This window comes from Zingiber officinale, chromosome 1B, assembly GCF_018446385.1.
Source record: "Zingiber officinale cultivar Zhangliang chromosome 1B, Zo_v1.1, whole genome shotgun sequence".
In the NCBI taxonomy this organism is placed as follows: Eukaryota; Viridiplantae; Streptophyta; class Magnoliopsida; order Zingiberales; family Zingiberaceae; genus Zingiber; species Zingiber officinale.
In genome coordinates, this window is record NC_055986.1 from 162964209 (window position 1) to 162987619 (window position 23411).

General features: G+C 35.5%; 2 protein-coding genes across 2 annotated transcripts; one reads left to right on the forward strand and one right to left on the reverse strand.

The window, feature by feature from the left end:
- Nucleotides 1–780: 780 nt before the first annotated feature.
- On the forward strand, nt 781–12101 carry LOC121987861 (tRNase Z TRZ3, mitochondrial-like). The gene is made up of 13 exons (XM_042541578.1): nt 781–1284; nt 2072–2161; nt 4028–4072; nt 4395–4449; nt 5150–5193; nt 5324–5546; nt 5625–5794; nt 6037–6305; nt 7666–7813; nt 7907–7957; nt 9301–9806; nt 9896–10568; nt 11684–12101. The coding sequence occupies exons 1-13, from the start codon at nt 859–861 to the stop codon at nt 12008–12010; spliced, it is 3027 nt and encodes a 1008-aa protein (XP_042397512.1). The 5' UTR covers nt 781–858; the 3' UTR covers nt 12011–12101.
- A 7980-nt stretch (nt 12102–20081) lies between these two features.
- LOC121987872 lies at nt 20082–22476 on the reverse strand. The gene is made up of 2 exons (XM_042541586.1): nt 21836–22476; nt 20082–20293 (listed from the first exon to the last, which is right to left on the reverse strand). Exons 1-2 carry the CDS (start codon nt 22422–22424, stop codon nt 20094–20096), a joined length of 789 nt encoding a protein of 262 aa, XP_042397520.1. The 5' UTR covers nt 22425–22476; the 3' UTR covers nt 20082–20093.
- Nucleotides 22477–23411: the final 935 nt, after the last annotated feature.

A 23411-nucleotide genomic window follows, 5' to 3' on the forward strand; every position in this document is an offset into this window, starting at 1 on the left:
ATCTTTTTCCACGACAAAAAAAAATTGTTAAACAAAATTAGGCGGCTAGACTGCGGCTTCAAAATTGTGCGTGTGATAAGTAGGGCTGTAAATGAATCAAACATTCATGAACAAGTTTAGTGATCGGTTTGGTAAGAGCTTGTTTATGTTCGTTCAATATACATCAGGTTAATTAAACAAATAAGCTTGAACCGCTCATTACAATGTTCATGAACAATGTTTACGAACCATATTTATTAATAAAATTCTTTTCAATATGCTAAATAAATAATAAAATAAAATAAATAAATTTAAATTATCAAACTCAATAATTATTAAAATAACTAAAAGTTTCAAATAATCAAACCAGTTTAAATTGAGAAATTGATAACATCTAAATGAACTAAGCTCGAACCAAGCTCAAACCAAACTTGAATTGAGAGCTTGATAACATCTAAACGAACCAAGCTAAAGTCAAGTTTCAAACAAGCTCAAGCTCATAAAAAATAAATCAAACCAAGCTTGAACATTCATTTCAAAAGCTTGATTCATTTTAAGCTTAGCTCAGCTCGGCTTAATTACCTTATTAAAAAAATTTGAACACCCTAAAATTGGACTTGACTTGACTTGATTTGACTTATTTATTTACCGCCCTAGTGATAAGTACATTTGCCGAATTATTTGTAAAGTATTTTTATTTATTTATTTATTTTTGCGCAACAATAGATTCTGTTTCACATGATCCAAATGACCATATTACCCATCAGCGCCCGATTGGTGGACTCTTTGCAACATGGCATGCCCCGCCTTCTCGCTCTTAAAACCCTAAAAATTCCAATTCCTTAAAACAGGAGGGGGGCGGTGGTGCAACGGACTGCAATGCTACATTTTTCAAGCTTCAAGCTCCTCTTCCCTCTCCCCAAAGCTTCCTTCTTTGGTTCCACTTTTGCTAGGTCCTTCTTCTCCAATCCCAAACCGCCGCTCCTGAAGAAGTCACATCTCCCTCTCCCTGTCCTCTCCAGTTCGGATTCCAGGGGTAGAAGTAACTCTGGTGGAGGCATTAGGAGAAGGACCTCCGGTAGAGGACGTGGCCAAGGCAGCGGCGGAGTTCTCAACCAGAGGCGGTGGGCGAGCACGCTAAGCGAACAGAGAAACCAGGGGAAAAGGCCGGAGATGGAGGAGAAGAAAGAAACGTTAGAGTTTAACAAGAGGCGTGCGGAGGGGAGGGACAAGATCGATAAACCAAAGAACCTTCAACTGAAGGTCCGGAAGTTGAATCCTATTAACACAATTTGCTACGTTCAGGTAAAAAATCCATTTTTTTCGTATCTTTTTTCTGTCCATGACAGCTAGGTTGTCTCAAACTATTGCTTTTGACTCTAGGTTAAATCCCTCTTTTAGACCCCTTATGCGGTTGTGTAACCGAATTTTCAAGAGGAATCCATAGTGGCTGCAATTGCAGTGTACCTCTGTTGTTTAAAGTTTTTATTTTGTCCATTTGAATCAATTTACATTGAGCCATCTTAACTTTAAACCCTGTGATACCCTATTTGACGGCTTGTAAATTGTGTGTTGGCTTACAGGATTGTTTTGTAAGTGATAAACATTTTAGGTGCTGATTATATTCAAATTACATATATATGATATTATGTTGTAGATTAATATTGATTGGTATATTTTGTGTGTTTTGCGTAGTGATTGAAATATTATTTTCCATCTGGTCTGAATTGGATGGGTTAAAGAAATATACTTCATTGTATGCATGTTTCTCATTTTCATCAATATATATATTTTTAAAAATATTATATATGCCTCCACATATTGTATATGCACTATGCAGTGGGTCTACAGTCTACTGCATATTGCTTGTATATGCCTTTTGAACCTGAGAGAAAAAAATGTGTACTTTGTCATGCATGGAAGTATGGAACTATGTATCACCTCCTTACTGAGATATACTATTTTACAAATATAATGTATATCCATGTTACTTTTAAGTCTCTTTTGATGATTGGAAGTTTGTTTACTCTCTTTTTATTGATAGCCAACTCTTCTGAAATTAGTTGCATATGTGTGGTGCTTTTTATCATAGATCTTGGGAACTGGCATGGACACACAAGATACTTCGCCATCAGTCTTGTTGTTCTTTGACAAACAAAGGTTCATCTTCAATGCTGGGGAGGTATGATTAGCTTAAATGTAAGAATTAAACCAATTCGTGCTTCTAGTCCTTAAGTTAATAATAATTTGGGAGATCTTATAACAGGTAAGGATGATAATGATAACAATTAAAAAGGATACTTCTACTTAGAAGGTAAAAGGAATTTTATAACTGAAAACTTGCTCATATAATGTGTCTCATTCAATTTATGATAGTTGAAAGAATCAGGTAATAAGACCAGAATCAGACTGCAACTATAGCAAGTAGTTGAGAAGTCTGGGCTTTGGATTTGTTGAATGATTATTTTGACTTAAATGATAGAATATCAAAGTTCTTATGGTTTATCCAGTACTATGAGATTCATGAAATAGTAAAGTGCTTAGCTCAAGTCGTAATGATTGAAGAGAAAGATAAACACCATTAATAAATATGCAGTTCTCAAGAAGGAAAAAGAAATTGATGTGAGCCCACATAAGTGGTGGAACATGTGGCTTAACCATTTAATTGAATTTAAAGCGAACAATTTTAGTGGAGCTTGACATGCTGTGAATTCTCTTCAAAGAAAAGGGTGTCTTTGGGAATGTGGAAATAAGTAGTGCATGGATGTTTTCAGCTTGTACCTTAAGGTGTTAAGTTGGATAATGAGAACATTGCTATTGTAGTTTCAAGCATGCTTGTTATAACAAAAATCATTTTAAATAGATATGCTTGATGATTGGTGTGGTTTTGCTTGTCTTGCTCTTCTTAGTGTAGACCGAAGGAATTTAGATATCTTCGCAATGGTATGATATTGTTCACTTTGGGCCTAAGCCCTCGTGGTTTTGTTTTTGAGTTTTATCCAAAAGGCTTTATACCAATGGAGATATCTTTCCCTTATAAGTGCATGATCTTTCCCATGTGTTTTTAATGTGAGACTTTGTTTGCAACCTTACAACCCCAACAATCTCCCCTTCAAACGAAGGATCACAAGGCCCCCGCAAACGGAAAGTCTATTTGTTTGACGTATGTTCCTCGACCCATCAGGTCTTTCAGCCCTTCGATCCAATCGATCCACTAGGTCTTCCAACCCCTCCGTCCACCCAACCTACTAGGTTCCCATGCCCCTCAGTCCAACCGACTTACCAGGTCTTCCTTGCTTAGTTACAACTAGGGCTTCTCTGCCTGGCTATCCACCTGTCCGGTGTCTGGTCCTCTTGATCTAAACATGGGAGCCCCCACTTTCTTTGTTCGAGGTCAATATTCTACTCACATGGCTCGATTAGACCATAACTCTTGTATACATCTGCGGTTAGACCTTCTAGCCGTCCAAGCTCTAATACCAATTGTTAAGACCAAAGGAATTTAGATATCTCTACAATAGTATGATGTTGTTTACTTTGGGCCTAAGCCCTTATGATTTTGTTTTTGAGCTTTACCCAAAAGGCTTCATACAATAGAGATATTTTTTCCTTATAAACCTATGATCTTTCTCATGTGTTTTCAATGTGGGACTTTGTTTGTAACTTTCCAACCCCAACACTTAGCAGGTCCTATAATTTTTTGTATTTCTTAAAAAGCTCTATAACATAATTTTATACACTACGACTTCTGAAATGGTGCAAATTCTATTATTATATATTAACAATGCTGCACTTATTTTCAATCACAATTGGGATGTTTCAGTTCTTCTACAATTTTGTGTATATGGTTATTATCAGTTTCTTCTCTTATCCTAGTAATCTTGCTCGTGATTCTATTACCTTCTGGTTTCTATTTTAATGCCAAGTGAAATTATTAATTGAACAAATTGTTCATGATCAAATTCTTGTGACTTTCTGCACATTTGTTTCTTTTTATTTTTCTTACCGTGATCCATCCCCTCCTTAATGGGATATCTCTGGTTATCAGGGATTGCAGAGGTTCTGTACGGAGCACAAGATAAAGTTATCAAAGGTATGAATGCCCATGAATATTTTACTTTGTGGTTCAACGTTCTATAACTAGTGTTTGTTTGGTGAAGATAGTTCTCCTTTTTGCCCTCACAATCTCAACATCTTTGCATTTCTGCTGTTTGATTTTATTTTTATTTTTTACGTTGTCAATTGAGTAGCCAACCCCACCTAGTGGGATAAGGCTTGGCTGTTGTTGTTATGTTGTCAATTGAGAAATTTTGAAACAACAAATTTTAGTAATAGAATACTTTTATATCATATCCAAATATTTCACTTGTTTAAGAATCAAACCTTCTATCTTGATTCTCTTCTCTTTTGCCCAGATAGATCATATTTTTTTCACACGTGTCTGCTCGGAAACTGCAGGAGGACTTCCAGGTATAGTTCTATCTATTTGTGTTATTTGAACTTCATTTTCAGAAAGATCAGTATTATTTTAATTGACAGATTACAAGTCTTCAGTTTGCTATTACTGTGAATATAGTTCCCAGATTTGGTGGAGTGTGAGGAACATAGAGCGGAGCTAGAAGGGAATTGTCAAGGGTGATGATTGTCGGGGTGGAAAAGAATTCCGTTTTCAATCTTGGCATAGATTAAGTACCCTTGACTCAGCTCTTGTGCTAGGGTGTCTACTGAGAGGTTTGTTGAGAGTGGTGACAACCATTGCAGCAGAGGTGGAGGCGAGCACTGAACAAAAGTGTCTTTTGAATTATGATCCTCGGACTTGGCCTAGGTAGATGTGATTATGTGAATGTAAAGCCAATGGCAGTAAGATGAAGTTTTTAGTGGGATATATATAGGAGATTTGATACAATCAAAAGAAAAGGATAGATTTGTTGGAAATGATGTGATATAATTATTTCAAATTAAAATATAGAAAATCATTTTCAAAGATTTTGTAGTTTTTAAATTGATTTTCAGTCATTTCGATCCCAGCAATTTATCTGAATGATTTGGTCTATTTTCATATTTGTTTAGTTGATACTAATAACCTTTTCTGAAACCTATGAATATTATAACAAATGTTTCTTTAGGATGACAGAAATACTGACAATTGTTGTCGGCTATCTATTGATAGGTCTTCTGCTCACTTTAGCTGGCATAGGAGAAGAAGGAATGTCAGTGAGTCATACATTTCAAATTCTTCATTCTTTTATCTAGACTACTAAGCTAATACATGTACTTCTTGGGTAACTTCTCCAACTTTTTTTGTCCTTGGAGGATATTTTCATCTATTTATATCTTGTATCAGGTCAACATATGGGGGTCTTCTGATCTTAATTACTTAGTTGATGCAATGCGTTCATTCATACCAAATGCTGCTGTGGTTCATGCACATAGCTTCGGGGAAAAATTAAAAGAGGAAACTAAGGTGACAAGCTCTGAGTTTGACAAATTTCAAGATCCGATTACCATAATTGATGATGAGGTTGTGCGCATATCTGCAATTACCCTGAATCCAAGCTATTCTAATGGTATGATATGTTTGGGAATTCAGTTTTTAGTTTCCTTAGTGAAGTGATATCTAATTGTGTGAATTTCTCAAAACCCAGGATCAAAACTGAAGCCAGGTGACATCTCTGTGATTTATGCTTGTGAACTGCCTGAAATTAAAGGCAAATTTGATCCTGTAAAAGCTTCAGCACTTGGACTACGACCTGGACCAAAATATCGTGAACTGCAGCTTGGGAATTCTGTCATGTCAGATCAGCTCGACTTTATGGTTGATAACTCAAGAATTTGTTACAAATTCTAAATCAAACCAACTTGATTTTACCTTGTTTTTCTTTGTTTGATTTTTTTTTTTCAATTTTGATACATGTACTTCTCCATAGACCACCAGTACTTTCTGGCTTCCTGCAACCATCAATAATATATTTTCCTGCCACTTTATTTTGATTTTATATAATTGTTCTTTTCCTTTTATATTTAATATAAATTTGTTTGCTTAAATACCTTTTGTAGGTTCATCCTAGTGATGTTCTTGGCCCATCAACCCCTGGTCCAATCATACTTCTTGTTGACTGCCCCACAACTTCTCATCTTCGTGAAGTACTTTCTGCAGACTCTCTTAATTGTTACTACTGTGATCTTGACCAGCAGTCAACTGCAAATAACAAAATTGTGAATTGTGTAATTCACCTGGGTCCAGCTTCTGTGACAAAAAGTGCCGATTATCAACAGTGGATGACAAGATTTGGTAATGCACAACACGTCATGGCTGGGCATGAATTGTAAGATGTCTTAATAGTGCTCTTTTTTGAAAAAAAAATGTTTTGATTGTGCTGTTATATGATTTTTTTGAAAAAGAAAGAAAGCAGCTATCAACAGAAAGTATGAGCCTACTTCAAGATAGTGTCTAAACTGAAAAGTATTGTTTCAGGTTTTATTATCCTTTTTTGGTTCATGTAGTCCATCTAAATGGCAAGTGTGATCAATGCGTCAGCCCTCCAACAATGCCCTATACCATCTCACAACTATCAGCATTTAAGAATTTTACTATCTGATTATTTATTTTGTTTACCCATAGAATTTTGCATCCTTAAAATTTGCATTGTTTGATTTGAGCAACAAAGATAAGCTTGCCCTTTGTGTGTTCACAGGAAATGCCAGTGACTTGATGTGAGACATAGTTGTTAGATTTGATTGATTCATAACTGACATCATAATATCATTTGCTAAAATACAATTCAGATGTATATTAATGCATATCATATAAATGAAAGAGAATCTAAAAGAATTGTGTTGATTCATTTTATATGATTTTGATAAAAGAAAGAAAATTATGGAACCCATTAAAATTAAACCCAACTAATCAAAATAAACTAAAGTCATTTGAAATTAAACCCAACCTATTATTGGAAGACAAGGCAATCTTCTATTACATAATAGAAGTAGAGAGGTCAGAGAGTGGAGCCATAGGGTCAATGTCAATGTAGAAGAAATCTTATTGTGAGGATAGTTAGAGTCGTTGGCGACAGTGGAGTCAACATGCGAGGGTGATAAAAAAAGAACAAGTTTTTCTGTGTGGAGACTTGGAGGGTATTGAGTGTTGTTTGACCGAAAACTATATTTGACTAGTAGTTTTCCATGAAAAATTTTTCTTCTTCTTACTTCCCATTTATCACTGTCAGCATCTTCAGCCCTGTCTTTAGTCACATTTATACCATCTAAACTTGGAGTTGCTGATGAGGGTGGAGTAAATGATCATTGCTTTTTGTAGAAAACAATGGAAGATGAAATGTTTCATTTTCTGTTTCATGTCAATTTGAATTGAAATGAAGTAAGCCTAGAGAAAATAACTCCTTGACCAGAATGGTATAAAAATATTTGTTTTGTTCTTAAATTCATAATTAACATTCTCTATTACATTTATTCTGTGAGAATATTGCCTTATTTATAAGGGCTGTGTAAACTTGTAACAAACATTTGATATGGTACCAGATCCACTATCCAAACCTGTATTCTTGTTCATGCTACAACTATTTTGTACTTAGTTGTATATGGAGTATTCTATTTGATAATTGTATAGTTCTCGTACTGCATAGTCTACTAAATTGTATTATTTAACTTGTAACTTATTATTCTCTATAGGAGCAATATGGAAATTCCTATCTTGAAATCTAGTTCACGAATTTCATCACAGCTTAACTACTTGTGCCCTCAGTTCTTTCCAGCTCCTGGATGTTGGTCTAGTCGTCAGACTGATGACCTTTGTTTACAGTCTAGTGGGCATTGTCAGGTTGTTTTTAACAGATTAGCAGAAATTATCCTCTACTTTTTTTTATCACCGCTTTCAGTATGCTCAGATTGAGTTCTTGGATTTTCTTACCAGGATTTTTCTTCAACTCCTTGTAGAAGCATTCTGGCTGAGAATTTGCTTAAGGTATGCTGCAATATTGCATCTATGCATATCTTTATCAATTTTAATCCAATATTTTTGGTGATTTTTCATTCTGCATATACTGATAAACTTGTACATAACTCCGCATTGACAGGAGCTTCGTGCACTTGGTTGTCTCTCTAGATAAGGAATGGAAAGTTTTGGGGGTATTGATAAGGAATGGAAAAAAAACAGATAATTTTTGGGAAATGCATGTTGAAATTTTTTCTTAAATTAATATTCCAAGCAATATTATAATTTTTTCTAAGAAGTTATAATTACTCAGATTGAAGCACTTTTGGAACATGTATATTTAATCTAACCAAGTGCTAGCAATTCAACAACCTGTGTCTGGATATTGATACAACAGTTGCAGTATCTTGTTCAATTTAGGTAATTCATAACCCATGCAATAGTGGTTATGTAAATACTAGAAAGAAATAATCATCATAATGCAAATATTAGGATATGTACAGTGGTTCTGCAGTACGCCAGTACCTACATTCGCCACTAACCTCCATAACTAGGATTTGATATTGTACTATGCACTTTTATACAAGTGGACTTCTCTAAGGATCTCTCCTTTCCTCCAAGTGGATTATCTCTCATCTTGAGACTTACTATTTTCATGCAATCCTAGCTTAGTGTTGTCAAGTCATTTTGATTCTAGAACTATTGAAAATTTTGTCATTGGTTATCAGAAATTTGTATGCAACCAAATTTCTGTACATTTTCATTGAAATTCTTGATATGATTTTCTCATTATGCTTCTTTCTTGGCTAAGATTCTTATCGTATATACTCCCCTCTTACTCTGTCAAGTTCTTTACTATTGGTTCTAGAACTTTATGATTCTTTATGAAATCAGCTAACTTGACACTTTTGGTTGAGACTCGAGAATCATACAAATTTTGCATTTTTCACTTAAAATTAGGCAACCGATAAATTCTATAGTCGGGCGAGTTAGATCAGTTTCAGTTGGAGGTGCAAGGGATATATTGGAGACCAAAGATAGCTCTAGGTAGGTAATGTAATACAAAGTGATCAATCTCAATATTAATAGGGAGATATGCCTTCTAAAGACTTTAATGGTGGGATAAAATTCATGCATCTGATACTAAACAATTGTAACTTGCATGACTTGATGATGATGATGAATTTTTAATCAGTAATTTTTCTCTTTGGGCTTAAAATTAGGCAGGCTTGGCACTTGTAGAATTAGTAATATGTAGCAGTTGAGGTTCTAAATTAGGCAAACTTGGTGCTTCAGGATTTTGCATTGAATTAGATCTGATAGAATTTTGTTATTGGAAGAGTATCACACATGATATTACATTCTTTTTGCAGTTCCATTTGCGTCCATACTCGCAACTGGGATTGGACAGATCTGCAATCCCAGCCGCATCCAGTCATGAAGAATTTATTGCTCAACTTCTTGCAGAAGCTCCTGAAGTAGTGGATATTTCTAAGAATATTAGCCAGTTTTGGGCAAGGCCTGCAAAAATTAAAGTTAATGCTCCGAAGGATAGTGATCGTATTATGGTGGAAGAGCCATGGCTGAATGAAAGTTCTTCAATTAACAATGTTCACATGGAAAGGCAAGGGAGAGATCCATCTGAGGGGAATATTCTTGACTTGAATGGCAGATGTAAGAATGATACTAAAAATGAACATGATATCCCACCTTGCTTGGAAAATATACACAGGGAAGACATGGAAATAGTTCTCCTGGGTACTGGTTCATCACAACCATCTAAGTACCGGAATGTCAGTTCTATTTTTGTTAATCTTTTCTCAAAAGGAAGTTTGCTTCTTGATTGTGGTGAAGGAACTCTTGCACAACTCAAAAGAAGGTAGCTCTCAAGTGTTGCATAATTTATCCCTGCAATTTAATGTTGCTGTACATGAACTTTGAGTTTGACATAGTTTATTTTGAATCCAGGTTTGGCATAAAAGGTGCTGATGATGCTATAAAAGGTTTGAAATGCATATGGATTTCCCATATCCATGCTGATCATCATACTGGTTTGGCTAGAATACTAGCACTCAGGGGTCAACTATTAAAGGATGTAGCCCACAAGCCTATGCTTGTGATTGGGCCAAGACCATTGAAGAGATTTCTGGATGCATATTCTAGACTTGAAGATCTTGATATGCAATTCTTAGATTGCAGACACACTTTGGAGTCTTCAATGAATATCTTTGAGACTTCTCTTGGTTCTAGTGAGGATCACTCTCCTGAAAATTTAGATAAAGACAGAGTGAGTTCAGCAGCAGAGAGTGTAGCACTACATCACTTTGGATCTAGTTTATTTGCTCCGAATAGTAAAATGCAGAGCTATTGGAAGAGACCTGGTGGTCCTCTTGACACTGCTGCTGCTCTGCCAATTTTAATGGGACTGAAGGAACTTCTCTCTGAAGCAGGTCTGGAAGCCTTATACAGCGTGCCAGTTGTACACTGTCCACAGGCATTCGGTGTGGTGTTGAAGGCCGCAGAGAGGCTTAATATTATGGGAAAAACTATTCCAGGATGGAAGCTAGTATATTCAGGTGATACTAGACCATGTCAGGCACTGATAGATGCTTCACGTGATGCAACACTACTGATACATGAGGTCAGAGATTTTGCAAGTTCATCTTGTTTAATATTTTACTCTTGCAGAACTAAAAAATTGATTTGATGTATGTAATGGTTAGAAGGTTATAGATGGAAGAACTAATTGCTAAATATGGCCTAAAGATTTATGTTCTAACTAATATTAAGAATTTTGATAATTACACACATCAACTTTTGTAAATGAAATAATATTGTCAAACTATTAGCTTGTCCAAATATTTATTCTATACACGTGGTATGTGGCTATGTTTTACGATCAATTGCCATTGAGAATTATAGCTTAATTATTAGAAATAACACATGTATTTTGCAAAATCTAGGTCATATTCATACTCATGTGCACGGATTAATCTATTTTAGGCAACTATTTAAAGATTATCGTAACTGTTTGTTAAGTCATTTGTACTGGTAAATAGTTCTTAATTAGTAATATTAGGCCTTGTGTATTAGAAAAATGTAGTCCAGCTCTGTATTCCTTCTCAGAGGAAAGGGCACTGTCTCTAAATATTCAACTAAAAAATTTATTCCATTCATGGAATAGCTTTTATATTCCTGTGTTCAACGTTGAAAGGAACTGGATGCTTTCAATAATTCTGGTAGAATTGAAATTACCTCTTATTATTGCTTAACTAATTCTGATATGGTGTGTGAGAATTTCACATGGCCAATTTTTAATTGTAGGAATATTTTGGTCGTGTAGAAATTATTTCTTGTCTATTATACAATCCCTGCAAATCAAACACAGGAATGGGATATCCATTCTATTCGAAGAACCAAGTAATATTCTTATTCTAATCCTATTATTTCATTTTAGAAGAATAATCTATTCCTTGTCCATTCCATGCTGTGAACTAAACGCTGTAGTAAGCTTTGTGTTCGCAATGCATGCTGCTGTTCTTTCCACGCATTAGCAACTGGTCTCATGAATATGGATACTGCATTTGTTTTAACAGAATAACTTTGTAGACTTAAATATCCTTAAAACTAAACATATTTTATTGTGATCTAGCTGGGTTTCTGAATACAGAAAATCCTGTATCACATTAAAGTTGCCCATGCCATATTCGACTAACCGATTAATGCTTACATACCTTACTATGGTTAATACTGCAGGCCACATTTGAGGATAGCATGGAAGATGAAGCGATTGCGAGGAACCATAGCACAACGAAGGAAGCTGTTGGAGTGGGCACATCAGCGGATGCATACCGTGTTATCCTCACCCATTTTAGCCAGAGATATCCAAAAATCCCAGTCTTTGATGAGGCAGACATGCAGAAGACATGTATTGCGTTCGATCTAATGACTGTGAATCTTGCGGATCTACCTGTGCTTCCAAAGTTTCTTCCTTACCTCAAAGTGTTATTTAAAAAAGAAATGGTAGCTGATGATGAATCTGAGGAGGTCGATGACTCTTTTGCGTATGCAGGAACTTTGTAGGATATTTAAAGGACTGATTATTAATGTTATTTGGCTTGAGCAAAATACTGCAATAAGGTCCTTCAGTTTTGAAAATTATAATTGTGCCTCATTTATCAAAGTGTCAATAAGGTCCTGTCAATCAGACTGTTGATTGTCGCTAGACAAAGTTCTTCCCGAATCACTCTTTTGTGGATGAATAATGGTCACTTCGCTGCTGGTAGAGGAGGGCTGGAGGGGTATATATGTACATATATATAAAAAGTCGTGACCTCTTGCATGAAGTTTACTCTAGCGTTAATTTTAAATTTTTAAAATTTTGAATTCTAAATTAAATTTTTTTAATAAATCAATAATTTATCAAACAGCACAACTAAAATTTTAAATTTATTAAAAGACATATGTTATTTAAATTTTAAATTTATTAAAAGACATATGTTATTTTACTATTTATGATGTATTTTTTCAAGTGTAATTCTTATTTTATCCTCTTAATAATATGATTTTTTCTATCATTTTTATTTTCTTTATCATTTTTTTTTCTCTTTTCTTTTTTTATAAGCATATAAAACATACGAATAACATTACATAAGATTTAATCCATTTTTAATAACATTTTAATACATTTGAAAAAGTCAAAATAAATAATTGATAGCATATTTGAACTCCTTACAACCTCAGAAATCCATACGAACTGAAATGGGTACAATCAGAGCTCTATAGGTCTATCAGTGGATTTTGAGGTTTCAAAGAGTTCAAATATGATACTCATTAGTTATTTCAGCTTATCAACATTGTTAACAGGTAACAAGGAAGAATTATAAAAAAAAACCTACGTTAGACCTGATATGGAATCATATCAGGCCCAACATGAGTTTTTTTTTATGATTCTTCCATTTTGCATGTTAACATCTATAAAAAGTTGAAATAAATAATGGATAGCATATTTGAACTCCTTGCAACCTCAGAAATCCATAGGAACTGAAATAAGTACAATCAGAGCTCTATAGGTCCATCAGTAGGTTTTGACCAAAATCCACTGATGGACCTATAGAGCTCTGATTGCACCAATTTCAGTTCCTATGAATTTCTGAGATTGTAAGGAGTTCAAATATGATATTCATTATTATTTCAACTTTTCAGAGTTGTTATCATTCCATATTAGGTCCAACGTGGACCTTTTTTGACGATTCTTCCTTATTACATGTAACAACTCTGAAAAGTCAAAATAAATAATGAATACTATATTTGAACTCCTTACAACCTCAGAAATTCATAGGAACTGAAATGAGTACAATCAGAGCTCTATAGGTCCATCAGTGGATTTTGGTCAAAACACACTTATGGACCTATAGAGCTCTGATTGTATTTATTTCAGTTCCTATGGATTTCCGAGGTTACAAGGAGTTCAAATATACTATCAATTATTTATTTTAACTTTTCAGATATTTTAAAATATAATAAGCAAGAATCGTTAAAAATATTCATGTTGGGCCTGATATGGAATGATATCAGGTCCAATATGGACCTGATATCATTCCATATCAGGCTCATGTTGGGCAATATAGTTTTCTATTGCCATGAATTAATAAAAAATAAAGATAAATAGAATATACATGCTTGCCGACAATTGCTCTAAGTTGACTTCCTCGAGGACAACTATGGAAATATTGCTCAGACTCCTCTTTAAAAACATTTTCAACAATTCCTTCAATTTTAACCTGCAAATATAATAAACAACTTATGAAATGAATCCAACCAGACGAAGTGTCTCCTTTTCAATAAAAAAAATGTTTTCTTGCAAAACATTATATTTTCAAACTGCATATAGATAATACTTGAATTTATGGTTGACTAAGGAAAGTATATCTATGCTCTAATTATGTAGTAACTAAATGCTAAGTTCAAAAAGCAAGAATCACATCAACAAAAGTAATGGCTAAAAAAATTCCTTCTTCATAGCAATATAGTGGAGTCTATCTCATGTAATTATAGTTTAGAGTCACGTGGGCCTGATATCATTTAATATCAGGCCCAATGTGGGTTTGATATGAATTAGTTTATATTTTAGCTGATTTTTTAATAATATTTCAACATTTGGAGATGCTAAAATATGTAATGGACAGCACCGTTGGACTCCTTGCAACCTCAGAAATCCATAGGAACTAAAATGGATACAATCGGAGCTCTCTAGGTCCATCAGTGGATTTTGACCAAAACACACTGGTAGACCTAGAAAGCTCCGATTGCACCCATTTCAGTTCCTATGGATTTTTAAGGTTGCAAGGAGTTCAAATATGATATCTATTATTTATTTCGGCTTTTTATATATGTTAATGTTGGAACCCTAAGGTTATTTTTGAAGGCGCTGGAATTCCGTTCTGTTTCAATTTTCCTATACAAAAATTGTACAAGTACAGAACTATTACTAGCAACCCGCGTGTTCGATCAGACATATGTTTGGTCAATCAAGTAAGTTCTTGACAGATCAAAGCACACCTTGATCGAAGTACAAGATCGCTGGCCTCTTGTGTTGATATTCAAAATCGATACAAAGAAAACTAAACTAATTACGCAGTGGAATCAAAGAACTAGTTGTACCTTTCCTTTGTAACCAAAGACCTCTTGATCTTCTGTTGTATTCCTCTCCTCTTCTTGAACGTCGTGTGGGCAACGATCTACCAAGATAACAAACACCCTTCCACTCGTTGTTTCCAAATCTCCGACCACAAAGAGAAACTCTAGGATGAGGCACCTTCTACTCTTCTCCTTCTTTTCCAAGGCGCCGACCACCAAGGAGAAGAAGAGGTGGCGCCGGCCCTAGGAGGAGGAGGTGGAGCCAACCTTAAGAGGAGAAGGTGTGTCGCCGGCCTAGGAGAAGAAGATGAGCCAGCCCTAGCAAGGGAGGAGGAGGTGGCTCCGAAACCAAAACCAACAACCCGTGGATGGGTGGATGCGAGACTTTATATAGAGGCTACAACAGAGACCTAGAGGAGGAATTTGTTTAGGCCTCCTGATGGATTGGGCTTCCTATGTTCGGTCCGAACACTCAACTCAAGTCCATTAATAATAACTCATACCACTAAAGGGTTATTATTGAACTACCGCACCAATCCCATATTACAATATGGGCTCCTTCTTATCATGAGTGTGTTAATCTCTCTGTGTTTAAGATATCGTATGTCCATTAATTAAATGAGTTACTGACAACTCAATTAATTAACATCTGATTCCAAGAGTAATACCACTCAACTTTATTATCATGCCAAACTAAGTTCGTCTGCAGGGTTTACATGATAATCCTTATGAGCTCCTCAAGGGGACATCACCAGCCTAAATAATTAGGACACAGATTCCTTCTATAATCAACAACACACCATATAAACAATACTATTTCCCAACTCATCGGACCTATTGATTTAACGAATAAATCTCACCCATTGATAAATTAAAGAAATAAATACTAAGTATACGTGTTTGTTATTATATAGGGATTAAGAGGACGCATATCCATAATAACAGAGGTTCTGTTCTTTTATGTAGTCAGTACAAATCAAACAACCTCAAATGGTCCTGCTCAATACACACATAGTGTACTAGTGTAATTTTATAGTCAAGACAGACTAATACCAAATTACACTACAACCGTTCCAATGGTTTGCCCCAATCCATCTTAGTTGTGAACTACTATTTATAATTTATAAGGAACCGATAACATGATCTTTTGTGTGGCATCACACACCATGTTATCTACAATACAAATTAAATGGACAATTGCATTGACATATATATAAATATAAAATGCAAACATTTAATCAAAGTGATTCTCATTTCAAAATATTTCAAAATAGATGTTCATACAAAAGTTAGGTTTATAGTATACATCCCAACAATTTTGATGTGATCAACAAGTTAAGTTAGGTCCTGTCATGTTTTTAACCTTGTGTCTAAGTGTGCAGGAGCTTATGAGCACAGAGAGTCGAGCAAAAAACGCAGCTAGCGAGAAGGACGACACGGGAGGGAGCCGACGGGCTTGGTGCGTCTGAGGTACGAGGCGCTGCGGAAGAGTACGCGAGCGGACGAGAAGGAGGCACGCGGTGTTTCCGAGGGACGAGAAGTCGGAGCGGAAGGTTACTCGAGAAGGCCGAAATTGAGTTCGGGTGAGCCTTATTTTGGTTAGCTGAAATCACCCAAGCGAGCGGAGCCGGAGCGGAAGACCCGAACCGAGGCAAGCAGCACCGGAGCAGAGGGCCCGGACCAAAAGTCAATTTGGTTGACTTAGTAGTCCGAGCGCCCGGAGTTGGATTTTGACCAGGATCACGTCAAACGCGATCGTTGCGAAAGGGAGAAAATTTTATCCCCTCTCAAGCGCCTGGACCCTTTCCATGCGTCCTGGCCAAGGCTATAAATACAGCCTTAGTCTAGAAGCTTTATATCATTCCAAGCAATTCATTCATTTAACACTTGTGCGCTTCGTTTGTAGTTTAACTTCTTTATTTGTGCGCTTCATTGCTGTAAGAGGCTTCTCTGCCTGAAGGAGATATACTAGTACGACACTTTCCTTGGATTAACAACCTCCCCGGTTGTAACCAAGTAAATATCCTTGTGCCTCTACTTTTTGTTTTATTGTTTTTATATTCTTATGCAAGTGTTTATTTGAAAGTTCGAGAAGGGTTGTGCTTTTTGTTTTCGCAAGGCTATTCAACCCTCTTTCAAGCCGGCTGCCGCGATCCAACAGTTAACATGCAAAATGAAAGAATTATCAAAAAAGCTCATGTTGGGCCTGATATAGAATCATATCAGGCCCATCGTGAGCCTGATATCATTCTATATCAATCAGACCCACGTTGTATCTGATATAATTTCATTACATGAGCTTGATATGATTCCATATCAGGCCTAACGTGAGCCTTTTTGATGATTCTTTCTTGTTACATGTTAATAACTCTGAAAAGATGAAATAACTAATGGATATCATATTTGAACTCCTTGAAATCTCAGAAATCCATAGGAACTGAAATGGGTATAATCGGAGCTCTCTAAGTCCATTAGTGGATTTTGACCGAAACTCACTAATAATAGACCTAGAGAGTTACGATTACACTCATTTCAGTTCCAGTGGATTTCTGAGATTGCAAGGAGTTCAAATATGTTATCCATTGTTTATTTTGACTTCTTCAAATATATTAAAATGATATTAAAAAATTGACTAAATCTATGTAATATTATTCATATGTTATGTATGCTTGTAAAATAGAGAAGAGAGAGAGAAAATAATAGAGAAAAGAACGGTAGAAAAAGTTAGATTGTCAGGAGGGTAAAATAGGAATTGCATTTGAAAAGGTACGCCCTTTGGTAAATAGAAAAGTAATATACGCCTTTTAGTAAATTTAAAACTTTAGATGCATTGTTTGATAAATTGTCGAAAAAAATTACACATATCCTAAATATTATATCCTAAATTTCAAATCTTAAATCCAAAATTTAAAAAAAACAAACAAATTTACCTACCTTAACTATTATATATTATACCCTAAATATTTATTTATTTTAGTTTGAAGATTATAATATAATTCAAGACAAAATCTAATTGCTTAACTCGAGATAAAATATTTTTTAAAAAATGCAGATAACAATTGAGGTGCTTCAAATCAATTCGAGATGTCTCAATCGCGCAAGGAGAGTCAGCCTGGATATCTATATGAGCGACAGTTGTGAATGGCAGCAGTGTCGCCTAGGATATAAAAATCGATATATATAGATTTGATATTCTACCCATCTTACATGCACATCCTGTATATACCCTATACACATCTAAATATTTTTTTGATTTAAAAAAAAAAATTATATTTAATATTATAACTCAACTCCTAAATTCTAAAAATAAAAATTTATTGATACAATAATAAGCTTAAAAAAACTAAAAATAAAAATAAGTGTTTCAGTAGCTATGAGAGGCGCTGACATTTGCCGCCCATGATATAAAAGTTATAGGTAGAGTTTTAATATTCAGCCCATCTTACTCTGTATATCTTGATTCGCCCATTAGGCAAATTCAAAAGTGCAGGTTACAATATCACCCAAGTTTTATCTAGAATTTGATCCCAATGAACACATTCCCGTACCTTCTTGAGAATCAAACCTGACTATTGGATTGCCCATTGCAAGCCTTTACCGATGCTCTAAGTTGAGGAGCAATAATATATATATATAATCTAAATATTCAGTTCTCGTTGCTTGAAATAATTAGTCTGATTCTAGAAAAAAAATTTATTAGTCATCAGAATATATAACTTAAAAAGTGTCCATCTAAACTACTAAAGTTTTTAGAATTGTCATCTTAGAGGAAAATCTCTACAGGGTACCATAGTTGGAATTAAATTTTAGATCCCTAACCATTTGAAGGAGCTAACCACTGCACCATTGTCTCAAGGACGATAAGAGTATTTTAAACTATAAGGGAGAGGAAGGTGAAATAAAAAATGGATGAATTATGGTGTAAAATATTATAAACACATGTTTATTTTATTTTTTTCCCATTCTTCCTAGGTACTTGGAGTTTAAGATAGTACGAATACGTACTTAGACGGTCAATTAATATTCTAATTAGGAGGTGTAAAATTATGATAAATATACAAATTAAAAAAGGAAGAGGAAGATCAAAAAAGACTTAGTTAATAATAATAAAATAAGATAAAATTTATTTAACTATAAATGATAATATAGTAGAGGATAAAGTCCAATGACATAAAATAATGATTTATATAGTTGACTCTACTTAGTGAGATAAAATTTGGTTGTTGGTATATTTGGACAACAATTAAAGATCCAAGCAATTTTGTCAAGAGTGATTTTTTTTTTAAATTTAGATATTCAACTATGGGAATGGACTAATCTAGAATATGTTTTGTTATGCCTCATGAAGTTTTCTATGATCACGAGTAAATTTAGAAGTATAATTAACTTGTCGCTTCTCAGTCAATATTCTAAGGTTATCTTTCCATTGGAGAAAATTAATGCGCAGTCTGCCGCAGCCAGCTAGGAGAAGGCCTTGACAATTTTATCAAGAGATAATTTTTTTTTTGTAATCTAGGTCTTCAAACCGATTAATCTTGCAAGTAATCTGCTCAATCTCATGAAAGTTTTTTCACCAGAACCAAGATAAATCCGAAAGTACAAATGACTCATTACTTCGTAGCAAACGTTCTAAGGTTATTTTCCCACTGAAGGAAATTAATCCGCAATACGCCACAATTAGGAATCAATCAATCTGATTAACTATGATCACAGTGAAAGTGTTTTATCGTTGCACCCGGTGCAAGAGTGATCTATTTTATTGTTTAACAAGAAGAGTGATCTATCTTCGTTTAGATTTATGCTTGTTCAAGAAAAGTAGGGGCGTGTCAACCAGGGCTTTGTAAATAAAAATCTGTTATCATTATCAGTAGTAGCAGCAGGAAGATGTCCTCAAGAATCTCATGTCCCTGGAAAGCTGGCCGTCGAGCTATAATTTCATTTCTGGACAGTTTCCCAGCTCAATTTTCGGTTTGAAGCGTTTGAGGTTCGTAGATTTTAGTTCTAATAAGTTGTATGGATCAATTCCACCAATGGTTTGTTCTACTGAGCGGCTCTAGAGGAGCTGAGAATTCCAGATAATTTGATCATTGCTCAAATCACACCTTCATTGTAGAACTGTTGGCTTAAGTTAATCCTCCTGCTAATTAGTCAACTAATCAGACACAAATGTGAGTTCAACTCAATCATTCCCAATTAAGAAGATTTGTTTGAATGGCTTATGCTCTTATGCTGTTCCGTAAAGAACTATAATGGGTTATTGGGTTATGGGCAAACAATAAATAGAAAATAATATATGTAAGAAATAACAACAGCAGCAAAAACAAACTAGTAAGTCTTATCTATTAGGAATCTGCTAGATGCTATTCCTTCGTACTAAATTTAATCCCATCATCGAACACATGTACAAAGTATACAAATTGCAAAAAACAAAAAAAAATGACATATATATATATATTGAATAAAACAACTGATCGGTGACTACACAACACGGGAGACATGCCAAGGGCATAAACAAATGCCATTGAGATTAGTGGTGAAATTCCAAAACAGCAAGATAAAAGCTGGGTTCATCAACAAATTCTATAATCTGGAACAAATGTTCTCTAGCTGTTTGTTCTAAGCTTATTCTGTCGGGCAAGTTATTAGTAAGAAGATCAGGAAATTGCTGCTTATGTTTTTGCTCAACAACCTCCCTCCCCTGATCAAAGCTGAGAACCACTCTGGCACCTGCACAATATAAATTAACATGGAAAAAGAGGTCAGCACGTCAGTTTTGTTTTATTCATCACTACGATAAAATTCTATGTTTGCAACTTTTAGATGGTCAAACACATTACTTTAGACATCTTTGCAAGATGAGAAGACATTTGTGACAAGAAAATAAACAAGTAAATAAGACTGTTAGAAGACATGTGTTGCTATTGAAAACTGGAGGGGAGAATAATCGGGAGATTTAAGAGGGCAAATCAATCCCAACCCTTTGTACTTTGTCTTTTCTATGTTGAAAATGGAAGAATGGCACAACAGACGTGTACCTGAATGGAAGAGTAACAAATGTTTCTCTTGAGCCATGCTTCCCGTTTGTCAAAGATTTGATTTGGATAGATCCTTGAGCATGTCATAGTTTAGGGTCAGACTGTAGAGGCAAGCCCAATTTCTCAGTGGGAATCGGATCAACATAAGCTGACCTTGATCCAAATTGATCAATCCATATTGGGTTCGGCCGATTTTGCTATGGTTGTGTGTGTGTGTGAGAGAGAGAGAGAGAGAGAGATGTAATCATTGAAGGGAATCCTTAACCATACAAACTAGGTGTGTCATAGGGAACTTGATGTCTCTCTTATTAACATCCTAGTAAATGAATTGTGCTAAGGAATAACAAAACGATTTGATCTCAATTACATAACATAATCTTCATTAGAATTCAAATCTAATACAGTCTTGACATCACAAGAGATTAACTTGGGTCTAAAGCATTTTACATTAATGATTGAGTCTCACAAGTTTCTGATTCTCATCTATGCAAATTACAATTATTATTTTACACCTATGTCAAATAATTGCATCAGAGTTCAAGTAACATAGGTGTTATAAAAGCAAATATAATCTGGATAAGTGTTGGAAAAGATTCCTTGTGTGATAGCGGAGCCATCATTAAACTTCATATGCTGTTTATTAAAAATGATTTTGAGATATCTTAAATTTTGGTCTTGACAAGGATGTAATCATGTAATGGGTAATTATAAGACTTCATTTTAGTATCACTCAGTGAAATGAATACCAACAAACGATCATAGTGAATTGCGATAAATAAGCTATTGCTGGCTTGGGCTTTTGCATTTGGCCACTAGTTGGGCTTGCAATATTAATGGCTCATTTGAAGAGGTCATGAATTGTGATTGTGTGGTTGTATCCTCAACGATTTTTTCTTTTTGGGATAAATCAGGAGAAGCCCTTAAGTCTCGACCTTTTGGATTAGGGCAGGTTTCAACCCCAAGATTCTTCCAGAACCTCCTAAGGCTCTACTAGCTGAGCTATCTGGCACACTCCCTGTATCCCTAACATTTGCCTATGGTAACTAACCAAGCAATCGGCAGTCGTAGTTCAAGGTATTGACTTTACAGAATCCAGCTGAGCCTTTTATCGCATACCTTAAGTATCACTGAAGGTCAATTAACAAATACAGTAGGGCATATTAAATAAAACGAGTTTCAGACACAATCTTAAAGCCCGGTAAAAATTATCCTAGGAAATGAAGAAGAAACAAACCTGGAGAGCACTTGCCAGCAAGCGAGGCTAACAGCGTTTCGATGGTAACTCCCATCCCAGGGAAATAGCAAACAAACACCGAATCAAACGGGTAAAACTTCTCTGGTATGACATCGATCCCACCTTGCCAGCATCTTACCCGATCATGGCCCTCCTTGATCATCGCAAGCACGAAGAGGGACTCGTGAATCGCCACCATGTGCTCGCATGGCGCCGACTCCACCAGCCGGTCGACGAAGCTCGCAGTCGGGAACGCGGCGAGAACCCTGGAGCCGGTCTCGACGTCCGCGGCAGCGATGATGCGGCGGCCTTTGTCGGCCCTTTGCTCGTAGGAATTGGTGGCATCCTCTTCGACGAAGGACCAGTCCCTCTCCACGAGCTCCCCAAGTGGGAGCGAGGAAGCGGCGGGGAGGGCGTGCGGTGGGGAGGGAGGGGAAAGGGAGGAAACCAGCGGCCTCGAAGGGAGGCGGAGCTGAAGGCGGAAGCCAAGATGGTTTGGGGTTCGGGATAGGGTTAGAGATGGAGGCGGAGTTAGGAAGGGGAGGAAGAAGTTAAGAGTAGAGGAACCAGAGACGGAAAGGAGAACCATGGCTAGGGTTTCAGAGGTTGCCACAGGGATGCGGCGGTGCGAAAAGTAGCGCTGAAATAATAAAAAATATATATATAAAAAAGTGTTGAACAAATTATATATACACTGTACTGGGTGCCCATCGTGCGCGCCCACGATACGCCTGATTACATACGGGGCACCGGATATGATTCAATATAGTTGCAGCCAGAGTGAAGTTGGGCCGGTAATTATATAGTATATTTATAGAAGAAGTAAGGGTTGAATTTTGGTTAAATTGGTAAAAAAATACTCTTTTATATGAGAGTTTGTTCAATATCTAATTTACTCCATTCTAACCGTACGAGACAATTATGGGGCTGATAAAGTAACATATTTCATCTTTTGTATAATATAATTGCCCTTCGGTTACAATAATTCCATATCCAAAATATATAATTTAAAGTTAAAAATTTACTTTATTAAATTTGAATATTCATTTTTCACTATACTATATATCAACTTCTCTATTTATTTTTTATCATGTAAGAATATAATTCATTCTTTAAATTTAGAAAAATACTATTCATAAATATAAAATTTAAAGAATAGATAGGATAGCTGGTGCAAAGATTTTTTAACTACCTTTTACAAAATTTAAAGTAAAAATTTTAGATAGGATAACTGACGTCGATGCTCTTAGTATTTGTATGTGATTTAATGGTGTTACTATAATAAGTTATGAGGTTATTTCTCAATGTGTGTGAAATGTATCGTGGGCCATCTGCCCTTCATGCAATGCAAATGGCTACTATGTTGAGTAATTTTTTTCATGATTTACCTCCCTTCCAGATTGCATGGGACAATCTTGGAGATGCCCTCGGATGAGGATTATCACTTTTTACCGTAATATAGTTGCACAAACATACAACAATAATTGATACTTACATGTAGTGTTGCTGTAATATGTTATGAGGTTGATTTTCAGCATGTGCAAAATGTATCATGAGTCATCTGACTCTCTTATGT